At 39.5% G+C, this 15,846-nt stretch overlaps 1 protein-coding gene across 2 annotated transcripts in view; it reads left to right on the top strand.

Moving 5' to 3' along the window:
* The window catches only part of piezo1 (piezo type mechanosensitive ion channel component 1 (Er blood group)), a 58,043-nt gene that overhangs the window by 40,933 nt on the left and 1,264 nt on the right, over positions 1 to 15,846 (top strand). Inside the window, exons 24-49 of one of the 2 annotated variants that reach the window (XM_079481590.1) lie at positions 791 to 947; positions 2,322 to 2,565; positions 2,650 to 2,746; positions 2,841 to 3,006; positions 3,377 to 3,466; positions 3,545 to 3,621; positions 4,183 to 4,257; positions 4,427 to 4,527; positions 5,082 to 5,187; positions 5,274 to 5,360; positions 7,680 to 7,855; positions 7,938 to 8,053; positions 8,139 to 8,294; positions 8,671 to 9,118; positions 10,558 to 10,876; positions 11,055 to 11,172; positions 11,273 to 11,420; positions 12,599 to 12,813; positions 12,940 to 13,098; positions 13,188 to 13,335; positions 13,738 to 13,926; positions 14,012 to 14,104; positions 14,325 to 14,497; positions 14,578 to 14,700; positions 14,802 to 14,881; positions 15,571 to 15,757. In XM_079481590.1, coding sequence (XP_079337716.1) covers positions 791 to 947; positions 2,322 to 2,565; positions 2,650 to 2,746; positions 2,841 to 3,006; positions 3,377 to 3,466; positions 3,545 to 3,621; positions 4,183 to 4,257; positions 4,427 to 4,527; positions 5,082 to 5,187; positions 5,274 to 5,360; positions 7,680 to 7,855; positions 7,938 to 8,053; positions 8,139 to 8,294; positions 8,671 to 9,118; positions 10,558 to 10,876; positions 11,055 to 11,172; positions 11,273 to 11,420; positions 12,599 to 12,813; positions 12,940 to 13,098; positions 13,188 to 13,335; positions 13,738 to 13,926; positions 14,012 to 14,104; positions 14,325 to 14,497; positions 14,578 to 14,700; positions 14,802 to 14,881; positions 15,571 to 15,757 — 4,048 coding nt within the window. Of the gene's footprint in view, positions 1 to 790; positions 948 to 2,321; positions 2,566 to 2,649; positions 2,747 to 2,840; positions 3,007 to 3,376; positions 3,467 to 3,544; positions 3,622 to 4,182; positions 4,258 to 4,426; positions 4,528 to 5,081; positions 5,188 to 5,273; positions 5,361 to 7,679; positions 7,856 to 7,925; positions 8,054 to 8,138; positions 8,295 to 8,670; positions 9,119 to 10,557; positions 10,877 to 11,054; positions 11,173 to 11,272; positions 11,421 to 12,598; positions 12,814 to 12,939; positions 13,099 to 13,187; positions 13,336 to 13,737; positions 13,927 to 14,011; positions 14,105 to 14,324; positions 14,498 to 14,577; positions 14,701 to 14,801; positions 14,882 to 15,570; positions 15,758 to 15,846 lie in introns of both variants that reach the window. The other variant, XM_079481589.1, reaches the window with a different exon arrangement.

The following is a 15,846-nucleotide window of genomic DNA, read 5'->3' as shown; positions in this document are numbered from 1 at the left end:
TAAAAGTCACCTTAATGCCTTGTTCAGAAATATTCATTAAATGGAAAAGACAAAAACATAGCTAGAACAACAATGCTGACCATTTGCTGTATGAAATGTTGGTCATTGATGATTAATCATGTGCATGCATATTAATAACTGACATAATCACGGATATAGGCATAAACGCACATTCAGAGTACTTGTATATGACAGACAGGTATGTAAAGATAACCAGGTGTTATTATTACGTTACGACATAACGCCTGTCTTTGGACCAATGTAAAGTCTCAGGTTTAGCCGCTAACATGCTAAACACATTATTTAAGAAAGGCGATTTAAAAACGATGTGTAATACTTAGATGATGAAGTTTGATCGCGAACAGCTGGTACTGATCCAATCTTGAGAATATTTTTTTTGGCGAAACCCGCGTTGACTCGCTGTGATCCCGGGAGCCAGAGATATATTCGGCGGGAGGCGACTGGCTGGAGCCTGGTCTTCCGGGTGTTCCCGACCTACGAGCCCGGGCTATTTTTGGCTCTTGAAAGTGTTTGAAGTCCCACGTGAACCGGAAGTTGCAAACATTTTTTCTTCTGTATTCTGACGCATTCAGAACTTCAAGAGACAAATAGTGGGCGGAAGTGCATTTTCAGATTTCAGCTGAAAATTATGAGGGCACATGAGTTTAAAAAAAGAAAATGACCCACATTTATATACTATAAACGCTTCAATATTTCATGAAAAAATAAGAATGGTAATTTTTTTATTTCACTGGGACTTTAAATGCGAAGCTTGTGTGATGTATTGCAGCGGATTTTCTTTTGCTGATGTGCGTGTCGCAGCAGTGGATGGTGTTTGAAAATGAGAAGAAGGAGGAGTGGATGGTCCTGGGAGGAGAGAACAAAGACAATCCAGATCCAATGGAGGACATGCCCTTTAACCCCGCCCCCAACTTCATCAACTGCAGGTGACGTCTTTTGTATACTGAACCTGTCGTTTCACATGTCAGAATCATTTGTAGTGAATCTATGAAGATATTGGTTCAAGAATTCCTCGCTTCATAATATATAATAATTTTTGCAATTTGGACTCTGTTTACTTCTATTGCATAGATATAAAACTAATACAAGTCCATCGCGTCAATATCTTCTTTTGTTAAACTGTTTAGTGAGACAACGAGGACATTCACGTGATTTATAACGGGAGGTCTCGTCTCCATATATGGTTCATTGCGGGCGTTTCCAAATGAAAATGAACGTGAACGAAGACGGCGCTAAAGAACATGTGGGATTTATCAACAATGATAACTCATTGGTGTGCAAAAGACCCGTCTACGCTTGTTTGATTAAAACTGATATTTCTGTACCTACACACTTTCTAAATTTCATTCGTAGGACAAAATATAGAACCTATTTCTTTCACATCGCTGTTGGATGACTTAATGTCACTTGTGTGGTTTGATTTTGTTGAAATTTATAAAACACTGGACTGGAATGACCACAATACATCTAGAAATGGGCAACTTCCGTGAAATTGTCAACATTACCATGGAAACATTAATGTTTTTTAGTATGATAACAACATTTACACATGTTTTACACAAGTAATTGTTTTATTTTTAGTGCATGATCTTTCAGGTATAGATTGTAAACCAGATGGTTCAATATATTGGTCATAAATACATTCTCTGAGCTTTTTTCTTGTGTCACGGTCATTATGCAAATTGTGGCTGGAATTGCCCAAATGCTGACGTGAAATGAAAGTATAGTGTTTACTATAGTACACTATAGAAAGATTCCTAGATACTGTAGTCATTTAACCTTACTATAGTAAATATTATTATTTTTTAATATTATTATGTATACTACAGTATGTACTACAGTTCATTAATTCACTTTAGATAAAACTATGGATATTTAACATTAGCAAAGTGTAGTAATTACTATAATACACTACAATTTATTTAATTTGACTACAGTATAGACGATTTAAGCGCCAACAACATAAACAAATGTTATGTGGCCAGAACTTTACTTCCGGTTAACTTCTGCAAATCATCAATAACTGGTGAATAGTTTTAATTTAATTCAATAGAGTTTGCTTCCAAAATGTATTTTATATTTAATTTATATATATATATATACACAGTATATATTACAATATATATATATATATATATATATATATAAACTAAATTGTTCTATTATAACCAAACACAGACTGGAAGTTAACTTTGAGCCAGATGCGTCCGTCTGTTAAAACAGTCAGTAGTACAGTAAATACTAGAGAACGTTGAAGTATATTTTCCCATCCATATTTAAAACATTGGTCCTATTTGCAGGTCTTATCTGGACATGGCAAAGATCCTGGTGTTCCGCTACATGTTCTGGTTTGTTCTGGCCGTGTTGTTCGTGACCGGGGCCACTCGGATCAGCGTGTTCGGGTTGGGTTATCTCCTGGCCTGTTTCTTCTTCCTGATCTACAGCACCAAGCTCCTGGTCAAGCGGTCCCGTACGCGTCTGCTCCTGTGGGACTGTCTGATCATATACAACGTGGCCGTGATCATCTCCAAGAACGTTTTGTCCGTGAGTGAACAGAGATGCATTCACCCGGCTCGTACCCGTACATGCCGTCGTATGATGTGTGCTGACCTGTTCTTTCTCCGTCAGATCCTGGCCTGCGTGTTTGTGGTGGAGTTGCAGAAGAACTTCTGCTGGGTCATACAGCTCTTCAGTCTGGTGTGTACCGTCAAAGGCTACTACGACCGTAAGTCGATCGGCGTACCAGCGAGTCACGAATGAAAACACGAACTCGCCCTCATGCCATCCAGATGTGTGACGTGTGTTTGTGTTTTTCACAGCTAACACTGTGTGTGATAAAGAGTGCTCTCTGCCCGTGGAGGAGGCGGGTATTATTTGGGACAGCATCTGTTTCTTCTTCCTCCTTCTTCAGAGGAGAGTCTTCCTCAGTTTTTACTTTCTGCACGTGTCCGCTGACCTGCAAGCATCAGCGCGTCAGGCGTCACGGTGAGAACAGACCCTGATCACAAGTTTATAACTTAAAGGGACAGTTCGCCCAAAAATGATGTCTTTATTTACTCACCCTCGACTTCTGTAAAAAATAATGTTGTTCTGATGAACCCAAAGGAACATTTGGGAGAATGTGAGTAACCAAAAGGATCTTATTCCCCATTTACTGCCATAGCAGGGAAAATCAATTCTCTGACAGTAGATGGAGACATGGGACATTTTTTTGGTTGCTGTCATTCTTCCAAATATATGTTTGTGTTCAGCAGGTTTGGAACAATCTGGAGGTGAGCAAATGATGACAGATTGTTTTTTGGGTAAACTATCTCTTTAAGCACTTTGTATGAAGTGTTTTCTGTCATGTGTGCAGGGGTTTTGAGTTGTTCCGCGCCAGCATCATAAAGAACATGCATTTCTATCAGCAGGCTGAGAAGAAGTCATTACAACAGCTGAAGGAATCGTGAGTAAATCAATCGTGCGTTTTATCCCCGGCCCATTACAGAGCGCTCATTCTGGGTTTCTCTTTGTGTTTTCTCAGGATGAAGCGCATACGTGACAAACAGCAGAAATACAAACAGGGACGTAAAACGTCTGCTGTAGACGAGCCGCCTTCAGGTGCAGAACCATCACGGCGTGATAAAGTCGGACGCTTAGTATTTGAATGTGGTTTATTTATGTGCAATCTGTGTACTGGAAAGCCTCCCGCACGCAATCTGCATCGCTTCATTCATGTTGTGAAAGTGAAGAGAGAAAACATTGAAATGAAAACAAAGTGTGTTTGCTCTTTTGAAGCTCATGAGATTTTGAGGTCTCGATGTGTTTTATTTTTGCATCAATTTAGTTTTAGGAGAAATAAACAAAAACAAAGTGTAATTGTTCAAATCTGTGAAGAGAACGGAGGTATAAAATGAATGAAGATTGAGGTCAAATCATCTGGATCCAAATGAGAAATATTCAAGTTCGTATTGTGATCTTTAATAATGTTGACATGACAAATCTGAGCGTTTGAGATCTCTTCTGAAACTCGAACATTTTTGAAATTTCTTTTCCTTATCAAAAATATCTGAGATGTCATCCTCCACTTGCTCTTGTCTTGATTGACTCTCATTGACGTCTGGAAGTAATAATTGAGGAATAAAGTGATGGGTGACGTGAAATCTCACACTTGTGTTTCAGACTCTTCCGAGCAGAAGGAAAGACAGCCGTCCCGATCCAAAGAGTGGCACTACCCCTGGAAAAACCATGTGACCGGTAAACTCGCTCACAGTCATGTCGGATCAGAAACACAACTGAATTATGGGTGTTTTCATTATATAAAAAAGCTGTTTTATTTTGATGATACACTCCATTATTTTATACTAAGTTGTGTCAAAGTTCAATCTGAGAGCCTATTTATGATCTAAGAGTTTTTTCTTTCTAGTGTTGCAATCTGGGGAATATTACATGTTTGAGTCTGACAGCGGCGAAGAAGATGAGACACTTCAGGAAGAAAAGAAACCCCAAAAACAGACTGCCTTTCAGGTATAACACACATTCTCATGAATCTTCAATGTATGAAGTATTTCACATACAGCCGAGGACTTTTAGGAGCGGTTTGAAATCATTTTACAGAGTTTCTGTGAAATTATCATTTTTGTTTCATTCTGTGATTTACTGACAACATACATCCCAAATTTCAAGTAAAAATATTCTTTCTATTTGCATTTATTTGCTGAAAATAAAAACTGGAGAAACCAGTGAAAATAACAGAAAATACGCTCTGTATTTTTCCAGACCTCAAATACCGCAAAGAAAACAAGCACTTTTAAGCATCTGTTACATTTAGGAAACGTTCAATTTTTAATGTGATAACCTGGACTTTTATGACAGTTTTCATGTGTCTTGTCACGGATGACGTAACACTTGATGACCCCTGAGGTTTGATTTGTTGAAATTAAACAGACACTGGACTGGAATGAACAAGATACGTCTAGAAATGCTGATTAAATGAACATCTTGAATGATGGCTTTCATGTTCTGTCAAAGGTGAAGAAATGTACTTGTTTTTTTCTCCTGTTTTGTGTTGTTGATCACAGTTGGCGTATCAGGCCTGGGTCACCAGCGCAAAAGACGCCCTGAAAGATCGTCAACAGAGAGAGAGAACTGAGACAAAGATGAAACAGACACAGTCACAGACTTCAGGTTAAACACAGAGACTACAGATATATACACCAGAGCGTGTTACCAAACTTTACCGTAGTAAACTGAGGTGTTTATGTCTCTATCAGCTGATGCAGAGGAAGATGGAGCTGTGTTTGATGTTGACAATACTCAAGAAGAAGAGGAGGAGATGGCAGAAGATGGAGAAGGGTTAGGTAAGAAATCTACAAATTATTTGCCACATTTATTACATTTAATTGCCTCATTGTTTTGCAGGTTTATTTAATCCATTTTGTGTATTTAGCTAATTTATTTCATTTGTTTGGCATATTTATTTGATTTATTCGGCACATTTATTCAATTTATTTGCACATTTATTTATTTTATTTTGCACATTTATTTAATTTATTAGATAGTTTTGGGCACATTTATTGAATTTATTTGCACATTCATTTATTTTATTTGGCACATTTATTTAATTTATTAGGTTATTTTGGGCACATTTATTCAATTTATTTGCACATTTATTTATTTTATTTTGCACATTTATTTAATTTATTAGATAATTTTGGGCACATTTATTCAATTTATTTGCACATTTATTTAATTTATTTTGCACATTTATTTAATTTATTAGATTATTTTGGGCACATTTATTCAATTTATTTGCACATTCATTTATTTTATTTGGCACATTTATTTAATTTATTAGGTTATTTTGGGCACATTTATTCAATTTATTTGCACATTCATTTATTTTATTTGGCACATTTATTTAATTTATTAGGTTATTTTGGGCACATTTATTCAATTTATTTGAACATTTATTTAATTTATTTGGCACATGTATTTTATCAATTAGGGTGTCCACGACTAGGAATTGACATAGTCGAATCAGAATAGTAACATCTTTCCTATAGTCGACTAATATTGCATGTGGGGACGACACCAGGTGGTTAACAAGGGTTCAGCACAGCGTTGATGCACCATTATACAAATAATTTGTTTAGAAAAGAATATACCTTTATAAAACATAAAACACCAAATGAACCACATTCAAGTCGCAATGTACAAAATAAATGTGTTTGGGTAAAATGTCTGAAATGCAAGGGAACAGTATATTCAAAGCACAAGCCACAAATAGTCAAATGAATGGACATTTAAACATCACGTAACAATGCTGTGCCGCACTTTCTTTCGCTACGTCGTTCTTAAGTTATGCCTTTCACCAGGCACGACGTGATGGAGGCACATCAAGGCTTCAGTGACACTCCAGTGATTGGGATTCTGGATTGGACACTTATCCCTACACACAAATGAGTGATTTACACCAATAATGTGAATCAACACAGATCGTGGAGAACATTAACACACGATGGCAAACGATGAGAATAAATGACCCTTTCAAAAACAAGCGAAACCAAACAGCCAGTTAATGTAGCTGGTTAACGCAGAAACCGTACAGACGTGAACGTACGGGATCGGACACTTGTAATATTATAAATACATACACGCACACATATTTCTTTCTTTCTTTATACTATATAGGTTTACTTTAATATTTCACAACTAAAATCTGATCCAATCATAACAAACTATACATCGTTGGAAAGGTCTAAGACTCTAGAATACATATTTGACCAGTGTTTTACAAAAACAAATACTTGGTAAAAGTCATTTTCTTATATGTCACTGACCTGCATGTGGACCCTTTTGGAACCATTATAAATATTACATATTCATAATCATATTTGATTGTAAATCTCAAAAACGTCTATATCATTGGAATGTCCTTGTATGTAATAATGAAATGTATTCATTTGTATGCAGTACACCATTGGGGCCTATATGACACCTAGTGGCCAAATATCCCAGAAACCATATTTATTTGTGATATCAGCTTAAAACTTGAAACACAACTTGTCTTCTGGAGTTTTGCAATAAAGTAAAACAATTTTAATACATTTTTATCATTATTAATGTACATTTAAACTACTATAACAATTTTTTTAACAATAAAGTATAGAATCTCTTTTTTAAAACAAGACCGAGATTAGATATCTAGACCAAAGCATTCCAGAGTCACACTTATAAGTTGAGTTACCTACTAAGGTATAGTTCGGGGAACACGCCTAGAAAAGGTATAACCTGAGTCACACCAAGCACGAATGAAGTGTTAAGCGCGAGTGATTTACATGTTAAGTCAATGCAAAGACGTGATAGACGCGCTTGCGGCACGATTCGCGCGAATGAGGCGGCGTGAATGGCGCGAATTGAGCATTATTCGCGTGAGTTGAAAAATCTGAACTTTGGCGAAAACTGGCGAGCAGGTTAACCAATCAGGAGCCTGCTCTGGTAGTGACGTGATTATGACATAGCGAGCGGAGGCAGAAATCTGAAACAACAATGAAGGACTGCGCCTCCGAAGGATCTGATTGACCCAGACACGGTGCCGAACGAGTCTATATGTCTATCTTCAGCCTTCCAAAATCCGTTTTGAAGTGACCTTGAAGTTCTCTGTATGATTTCTGCAGTCAAACGGAGTGATATAGTGCAAAGGATTCTGGACATCTTGAAATTCCTCTGGGTGCTTTTTCTGGCCATGGTGGACGGCTTTACCATGTGGTTGAACCTGCTCACCAAGCAGTATGTGGATACCTCCGTGGTCCTCTGTGAGGAACGTTACCTGTTCATCCATAACATCAGCCAGGTGAGTCTCTTCTCAGACACACTCCATCATTTACAAAATCAGCATTAGGATCCTTCTCGTGACGTTTTAGTGCCGTACGCAGAGACCCTCCAGAGAGCCGATGGAGGACCAGCTGTCACAGGCGAGTGAGAACCTGACGATAGAAACCGCCCTCGATGAAACCGACACGGACAATGTGTGCTTCAGCGGCCACGCCAAGTGAGTCTCACCCGTCCTATCACTCACAACACCCCTCTTACAGTCTATGTAATGTCCACGAGTAATGAGTCACGCTTTCTTGCAGTGTGGTGGAGTTGGAGCCGTTGAGAGGTTTGCCGAAGGCTCGTGAGTTTAGCAGCACAACGCTGGACTCTGAACTCACGCTAGAGCTCGATTCTGAACCGTTTTACAGCCAACAACCTCGACGATCCAGAACCGCCAGCGAGCTGCTCTCGGAGAGGTACATATACAGTATTAAAACACATGATGGTACTGAAGTGTCTCTTAGCATGTCTGTGTGATGATTTGGGGAAAATTGGAAATAAAATGCAATATTAGGAATAAAATACACAGATTCTTTTCTGAAGTCAGTATCAAACACCATACACCTCTAGAATGCGGTTCGGTTGAAATGATTAAAACTGATTTTGAAGTGGATCTACTAAATTGGTTTAACAGTCATACATTCACACATAATATTGTAAAAAATGTCAATGTTATTCATCTTTTTTTTGGTTTTATAGTGAATTATAACCTCGAAATCATCTTGACAGGCTTTGTGAAGGACACCCGACGGTTAAAATCAGTTTTGTATGTTGCGTTTGGTTATGTTTCAGGCCGGCGTGTGTGGAGGAGCTCATTCAGAGTCGCGAGTTCTACGCTTCTCAGAATCGTCTCCTCAAGCTGATGTTTGCTCTCTACAATGTGCTGGCGGCTCATTCTGAACTCGTCTGTTATTTGATCATCGTACTGAACAACCTGGTCACAGCATCCGTCATCTCATTGGTTCTGCCAATCCTGGTGTTTCTCTGGGCCATGCTGTCCGTGCCACGACCCACGAAGAGGTTCTGGATGGCGGCCATCATCTATACGGAGGTCATGGTTGTGATGAAATACCTGTTTCAGTTCGGTTTCTACCCGTGGAACACCGAGTATGAGCTAAAGTTAAATTCAGACAAGGCCTTCTTCCCTCCTCGTATCCTGGGACTGGAGAAAACCGATAACTACATCCGTTATGATCTGCTTCAGCTCCTGGCGCTCTTCTTTCACCGGTCGCTGCTCCAGGTAACACAAGCTGCTAAAACCAGCATAGACGAGCTAAACAAATGCTGGATGTCTTAAAGGTCCTGTGTGTCGTTTTTTGGAGGATCTATTGACAGAAATGCAATATAACATGCATAACTGTGTTTAGAGGTGTATAGAGACCTTACATTATGAATTCTCGTCAAACTGGTCTGCCTGCAACAACAGCCGTACCAAAAATAAGTATACTTCAAAGTCATTTGAATGAGTATACCTAAAGATGGGGTAACACGCAGTTTCTGTTTATTAATCTTGAGTACCTATAGAGTAGTATTGCATACTTCGTATCTTTGTATTTAGAGAGATACAGCTGTATTATTTCCGGAAAAATACGAGCTGCTAGAGGCGGGCACGACACATCATCGCATTATCGCTTCGTGTTGTTTATATTATGCACGTATGCGCCGATTGCCAACATAACACAGACATATGACTTAGTTTGACTTTCCAGGCCAGGATCACGCCATCTATCAGTTTCAAACAATCTGCAAATCCAGCGTTTGATGGGCTCTCTCTCATGCTAGCGCGTGAGTGTGCTCTTTCGTTCGCTGGAAAATGGCCAATAAAGAAATAAGCTCTGCCGGTTCTCCATGAGGGAACCGACACAACGTAAATTACGTTAAATGAAATAAACAAACAATAAAACACAACCTAAAGTCCAGGCCTGGTCCTCTCTCTTACTGACGGTCCGGTCGCTCGTCCTCTTATGCTCCCGATCTCCTCCGTGATTCGAGACCGGTGCGCGTACAGCCGATGCTCATTATCACACCGGCCTCGAATCCCAGCTCTCATCCCGCATACCTCACTACATATACTTTGTGTCTAGAAGTAGTCAGCTTTCAGTATACAACTAGTTATTAATTTCCGAGAAGTGTATAATGTAGTAATACTTTCATGTACTGTTTTACTCTGTATGTAGTAAGTTCTAGTACTATAAAAGTTCAATACTACTTGGGACTCAATTGGCCCACTTTTTAGTTGATAAAAGTGAACTTTTATGTATACTTTAGTGAAACTGTAGTACATTTTGAGTTTATTTATATATAGTTATAAACGGTAAGTACTAGTACCACAGTAGTGTACTGTTTTAAGTATACTTAAGGCGATACATTGGTGCACGTTTATAAAAGTGTATTTTAAGTATACTTAATGCACTACATTGGTGCACGTTTATAAAAGTGTATTTTAAGTTCACTTTAATTGCAGCAGTAGTAAACGTTGAGTACACAACAAGTAGACTTTTAGTTTAAAAGACGTGTACTAATAGCACACGTGACAACTTCAATTTACTGAATGTACTGTAAGGGTGTGCCAGTCGCATTATCTAACGTAGTATCATTATTGTTCTTTGTTTTGCATAAAGAATGAAAATAAACAGACAGCTTGTTTGAAATCATTGTTATTTATGTCCATGTTCTCAGCGATACGGTCTCTGGGATCACGAGGGTCCTCTGGAGGAGAAGAGCAAAAGCTCATCCGAGGACAAGAGTCAGGATAAAACAGGGGAGAAGGTCTTTCAACTCTCAGAAGATGAAGACAGTCAAACGCAGGCGGAACCAGAAACTGAAGTGCTGTCAATCACAGCGTCGGCGGAAACGCCCACCGATGGAGAAATCCAGAGTGACCCTGAGCAAAGCTTCAACGCACCTGCTATCACAGACACCCCGGATACAGCCACGGACGACGGACAGAAGAAACGACGCTTCCTTCGCTTCCGCAAGAGTAAACAAACTGACAAAGGTCAGAGGATCTGAAAAACACGCAGATCAAGATCTTCTGGCTGTTGTAGTTTAACTCGCATGCACTTCAAAGATTTAATAAAAGATTTGGAAACGATTAAAACGAAGTAAAACACGTGTTGTCTCTGGATACCTTGTGTGTCGGAAACATTTATTTGATATCATATTTCTTTACACAGACACTACAAAGAAAGAGTCCAAGAAGAAAAAGAAGTCCAAGAGCAGACACAGACAAGAAAAGGGCAAAAGACTTCTGAACGCTGTTCAAGGAAAACTCAAGGCTCTTTTCTTATCCATGTAAGTGAAGCTGGAAAGGAGATTAGTGGCATTTTTATTTGCATTGATGATGGTTTGACTTGTATTTATTTGATCTGGTTTTGTGTCTTCGTGCCTGCAGAGTGAAGAACGTGTACAGGCCCACCTGTGGCTTCTTCAGAGATATCTTACACGCAGAGTACCAAGCGGCTACCGATGTCTACGCTCTCATGTTCCTCACCGACGTGGTGGATTTTATCATCGTCATCTTCGGTTTCTGGGCTTTTGGAGTGAGTACAGAGAACTTCGCACAGGGACAAAATACAAAGAAAGCGTGGACAGGATTTCTGAACCGGACCTTTCTGATCCAGAGCTTCTGTTCGGTGCAGATTTATTTCCGTAGCACTTTATTTCTGTAGAAACAGGAAAAAACTGAAAAATGTACAGAATTAAGTTACATTACCTACAAAAACAATAGAAGTGTCCTTAAAAGTCGAATTAATGATATTATATGGCGATTAATGAATCTTATCAATCCCAAATTATTCAAACATCAAGTTTGTTTAAGAAATTACCTCAACAGAAAAGAATTAAGTCATTATTGTAAAGAGACATTACAAAAAGTAGCTTGAGAAAGAAATACTTTGATTCAACATCTATTGCACAAACGTTTGGACCATGAGGATAAGTAAATGATGAGTGATATTGCCGGGTAGACTAAACTTTAACTAAAATGTTTCTAATTAAAAGGGAAATATGTCAATTTATTTATAAAAATTACACTTTTATAGTGTGCCTACGCCAGACGCGGCAAACCACGACACAACAAAAGACAATTGAACGCATTAGAACCCATTATAATTTAACATATCGTCCACACTGGAAGCGGTGCGATACGACAAACCCATTGAGAACGAGCCGAGGTTGTGTCGCGTCTGGTGAAGACACGGTGTAAACGAGAAACTAAATCTGCCAGTAGGTGGCGGTCAATGTCGCTATGATTCGTTCTCTTGTCCGTTCGTTCGATTTGTTCAAACGGCTGTTTCATTCAGAAGTCCAGATTCGTTTAAACCCGGATTCAAAAAAGAAACGTCACTCTGTGTGTTTCTCAAAGACGAAAAACTGAGCAAAAATGAGACAATATTGTCTATATTAACTTCTTATTAATCGACAAATCAACAGTACATTTACCCGTACACTCTTTATATACTCGGGACTCGTGTCCAGCGCTTGTTACTTGTGTGATATACAAGTAGCTTAACTATATGATGTACTGTAAAGTTGAGACAAAACCTCAATCGTACTCTTCTTCAATCAGCTGTTCAAATGGAAAGATGACCTATACGTAGGGGCGCGTGCGTGAAATGCGTTAATAATTTCAATGCCTTATTTGTTATCATAATGAATTCATCTAGTTAACGTGCTCAATTGACAGCCCTGATTTATATCAACATGTTTCGTGTTTCAGAAATACTCGGCCGCAGCAGATATAGCGTCATCGCTGTCTGAAGATCAGGTCCCTGAAGCCTTTCTGGTGATGCTTCTCATTCAGTTCAGCACTATGATCATCGACCGAGCGCTCTATCTCAGGAAGAGCATCTTGGGTAAACTCATCTTCCAGGTTATACTGGTGTTTGGGATCCACCTGTGGATGTTCTTCATCCTCCCGGCTGTCACTGAGAGGTGAGGATGAGGAGGATTATCTGATAGAAAATGACCAGTTTAGAGCGGTTGCTTGCTTCACACGGTTTCGAGCTGGCTCATTTATGCTGGCGCAGGCTTTTTACATGTTGTCTTTTTATTTCTCAGGATGTTCAACCATAATTCGGTGGCACAGCTCTGGTATTTCGTGAAGTGCATATATTTCACGCTGTCAGCGTATCAGATCCGCTGCGGATACCCGACACGGATCCTTGGGAACTTTCTCACCAAGAAATACAATCACCTCAATCTCTTCCTCTTCCAAGGGTGGGCAAATGCCTCCTATTTCTGTGTTCCTTTAAGATTATATTGTGACGCGAATTAAGTTTAAAAACATTTATCTGGTGTTTCCACAGTTTCCGGCTTGTTCCCTTTCTAGTGGAGCTGCGGGCAGTGATGGACTGGGTTTGGACCGACACCACACTGTCTCTCTCCAACTGGATGTGTGTGGAGGACATCTACGCCAATATCTTCATCATCAAGTGCAGCCGGGAGACAGAGAAGGTGGCGTCATATTTTGGCTCCGATAAAATCAAGTTTATCATTTAGATGTTTATTATATATTATATTTATTTTGTTTATTTGTGCTTGCCGCCAGAACGAGGAGGCAATAACAAATGATATATGGATTATACACTGAAAACAACTTGTGAAATCTCTGCATCTAGATTTATTTATGCTTTGATCACCCGTGTCTCCATCTTTGCTGAGCTTTTCTATATTGGTCTACAAAAGGTTTAAGCTGAATGGTTGGCATTCTGAAAAGTTGAAATATTTTCATCTCCATGCGCCTAAAACAATGAACGTGTCGCATGCATGTCGCGAACCCGCCACTCTCTATTTGAGCAGAAAAGAATGTGTAATATCTTTGTTTTATGATTTATTGCTTTATTCTTTTTTTCCCAGAAATATCCTCAACCGAAAGGGCAAAAGAAAAAGAAGATCGTCAAGTACGGGATGGGCGGTTTAATCATCCTCTTCCTCATTTGCATCATCTGGTTTCCGCTGCTCTTCATCTCATTGGTCAAATCGGTAGTGGGCGTGGTGAACCATCCGGTTGATGTCACAGTCACAGTGAGGCTCGGAGGCTACGAGGTAGAAAACATTGCGCTTGAAGAACTTGCACTTTTGTTTCTATTACGGCTTTGTTTGATCTGCGTTGATTCTTGTCTTTTTTCAGCCGGTATTCACGATGAGCGTTCAGCAGCAGTCCATTCAGCCCTTCACAGAGCGCGACTACAATAGACTCACAAACCAGTTCGGAAAAAATGCTGTAAGTACATATCTACATTATCAACTTCTGTATTAAACGGCACTGATTTAATTCATTTCTTTTTTAACTTATTCGCAACACTTTACATTAAGGGTTCTGTTTGTTGAAGCTGACGGAGAAGTCAAAGTTACGGATCGCAAACAAATGGAACTTGATTGTTAAATGTTACCAATGTAACTTACTATCATCTTGACGTACTCACACCGATCTGTGTCCACAGGTGGCCATGCAGTTTATAACCATGTACAGTTATGAAGACATCGTCACGGCTAACATTGAAGGCAGCTCAGGGTCGGTGTGGAGAATCAGTCCCCCCAGCAGACAGGAGCTGATAAAAGAGCTGACCGGCAGCAACGGTGACATGACGCTGAGATTAGACTGGACCTTTCAAAGGTCAGTCAGAAGAGTGATTCTGAGTTTACACGCTTCTCCTGGAGTGAATAAACTCATTGTGCTTTGGTGTGTGTCTAAAGGGATCTTGGGAAGGGAGGAACGGTGGAACACACTTTTGACAAGCACACCATCAGTTTGGCGCGAGGGAACCCTGTGAGAGCGGAGCTGGCTGAACTGCTGCTGGGTAACCGCACAGAGCCTGTGTAAGTCTACATTTGTAGTCACACTAAGTGTTTGGGGAATGTTCATTCTGAATCTCTTTTGTTCCTCTGATGTTAATGTCACGTTGATGTGTTGCTTTCAGGCTGATACCTCACATGTTTCCAAACTACATCAGAGCACCGAGCGGCGCTGAAGCTAAAACGGTCACCCAACTGTATGATGGTAAATACTTGTTTCCTAGAAAACGAATACAGATATTTATATAATTATACCGGTATTGAGGGACAGGTTCTAGAATGGTTCAGAGCTTACTCATCAGACATACATCAATTTGTCCATTTAAATGATGAATCTAACGCAAGTAAATTATGGATTACCTCAGGGATCGGTTTTAGGACCCTCGCTATTCTCCATATACATGCTGCCCATTGGAAACATTATTATAAAACATGGAATTAGCTTCCACTGTAATGCAGATGATAGAGAGGTTTTTATTTTGAATTCATTTTAATTAAAGGTTATTGAGTAAATGCCCCATAATCCCAGGAGAAAGGAAACCAACACTTATTAGCAAACAAGTCCAATTTTTAATAATCAAGTGCCATTTTGTTCTTAATCAAAGCTCCAAAAAGCAAAGACTTCCGTCATTAGTGACATAGCTGTATTCTCTCACCATTGTATTTTTCTCTCCAGAAGACATTTGTTAACGGACTGGAGTCATTTGGTTTACTTTAATGATGGATATTTGTGCCATGGTTGGAGTTTCGCCATATAGGATAACATGACAACATTTTGTATGAAATGATTCAATCACGTTTTAACTAAAGAAAGGTCACATACATCTGAGATGGTCAGCAAATGATGAGAGGTTTTTCATACTTCAGCGATTTCTTGATTCTGCGTTTGGTCAGGTGGTGAGGATGGATATCAGGATGTGACTTTGTCTCTGATGAGAGACGCGTCTCTTAGCGGAAGCAGTGCACCAGAGTGGTGGGACATCAGTATCGCCTACTGCAGAAAGTCATGTGACGTCTTACCCATGATTATCTTCAATGATAAAGTGAGCCCGCCCAGTCTGGGCTTCCTAGCTGGATACGGGTGAGCAGAGAGCGTTCATTTCTTCATTGTACAAATAAACATTAGCCGATCATTAAACCTTTTATGCGTGACATTTGTGGATTCATTTC

The sequence above is a fragment of the Barbatula barbatula genome, assembly GCF_947034865.1.
Source record: "Barbatula barbatula genome assembly, chromosome: 1".
Lineage (NCBI taxonomy): Eukaryota > Metazoa > Chordata > Actinopteri > Cypriniformes > Nemacheilidae > Barbatula > Barbatula barbatula.
Note: the sequence above shows the minus strand (reverse complement) of the source record. Positions and strands in the feature narration are given on the sequence as shown.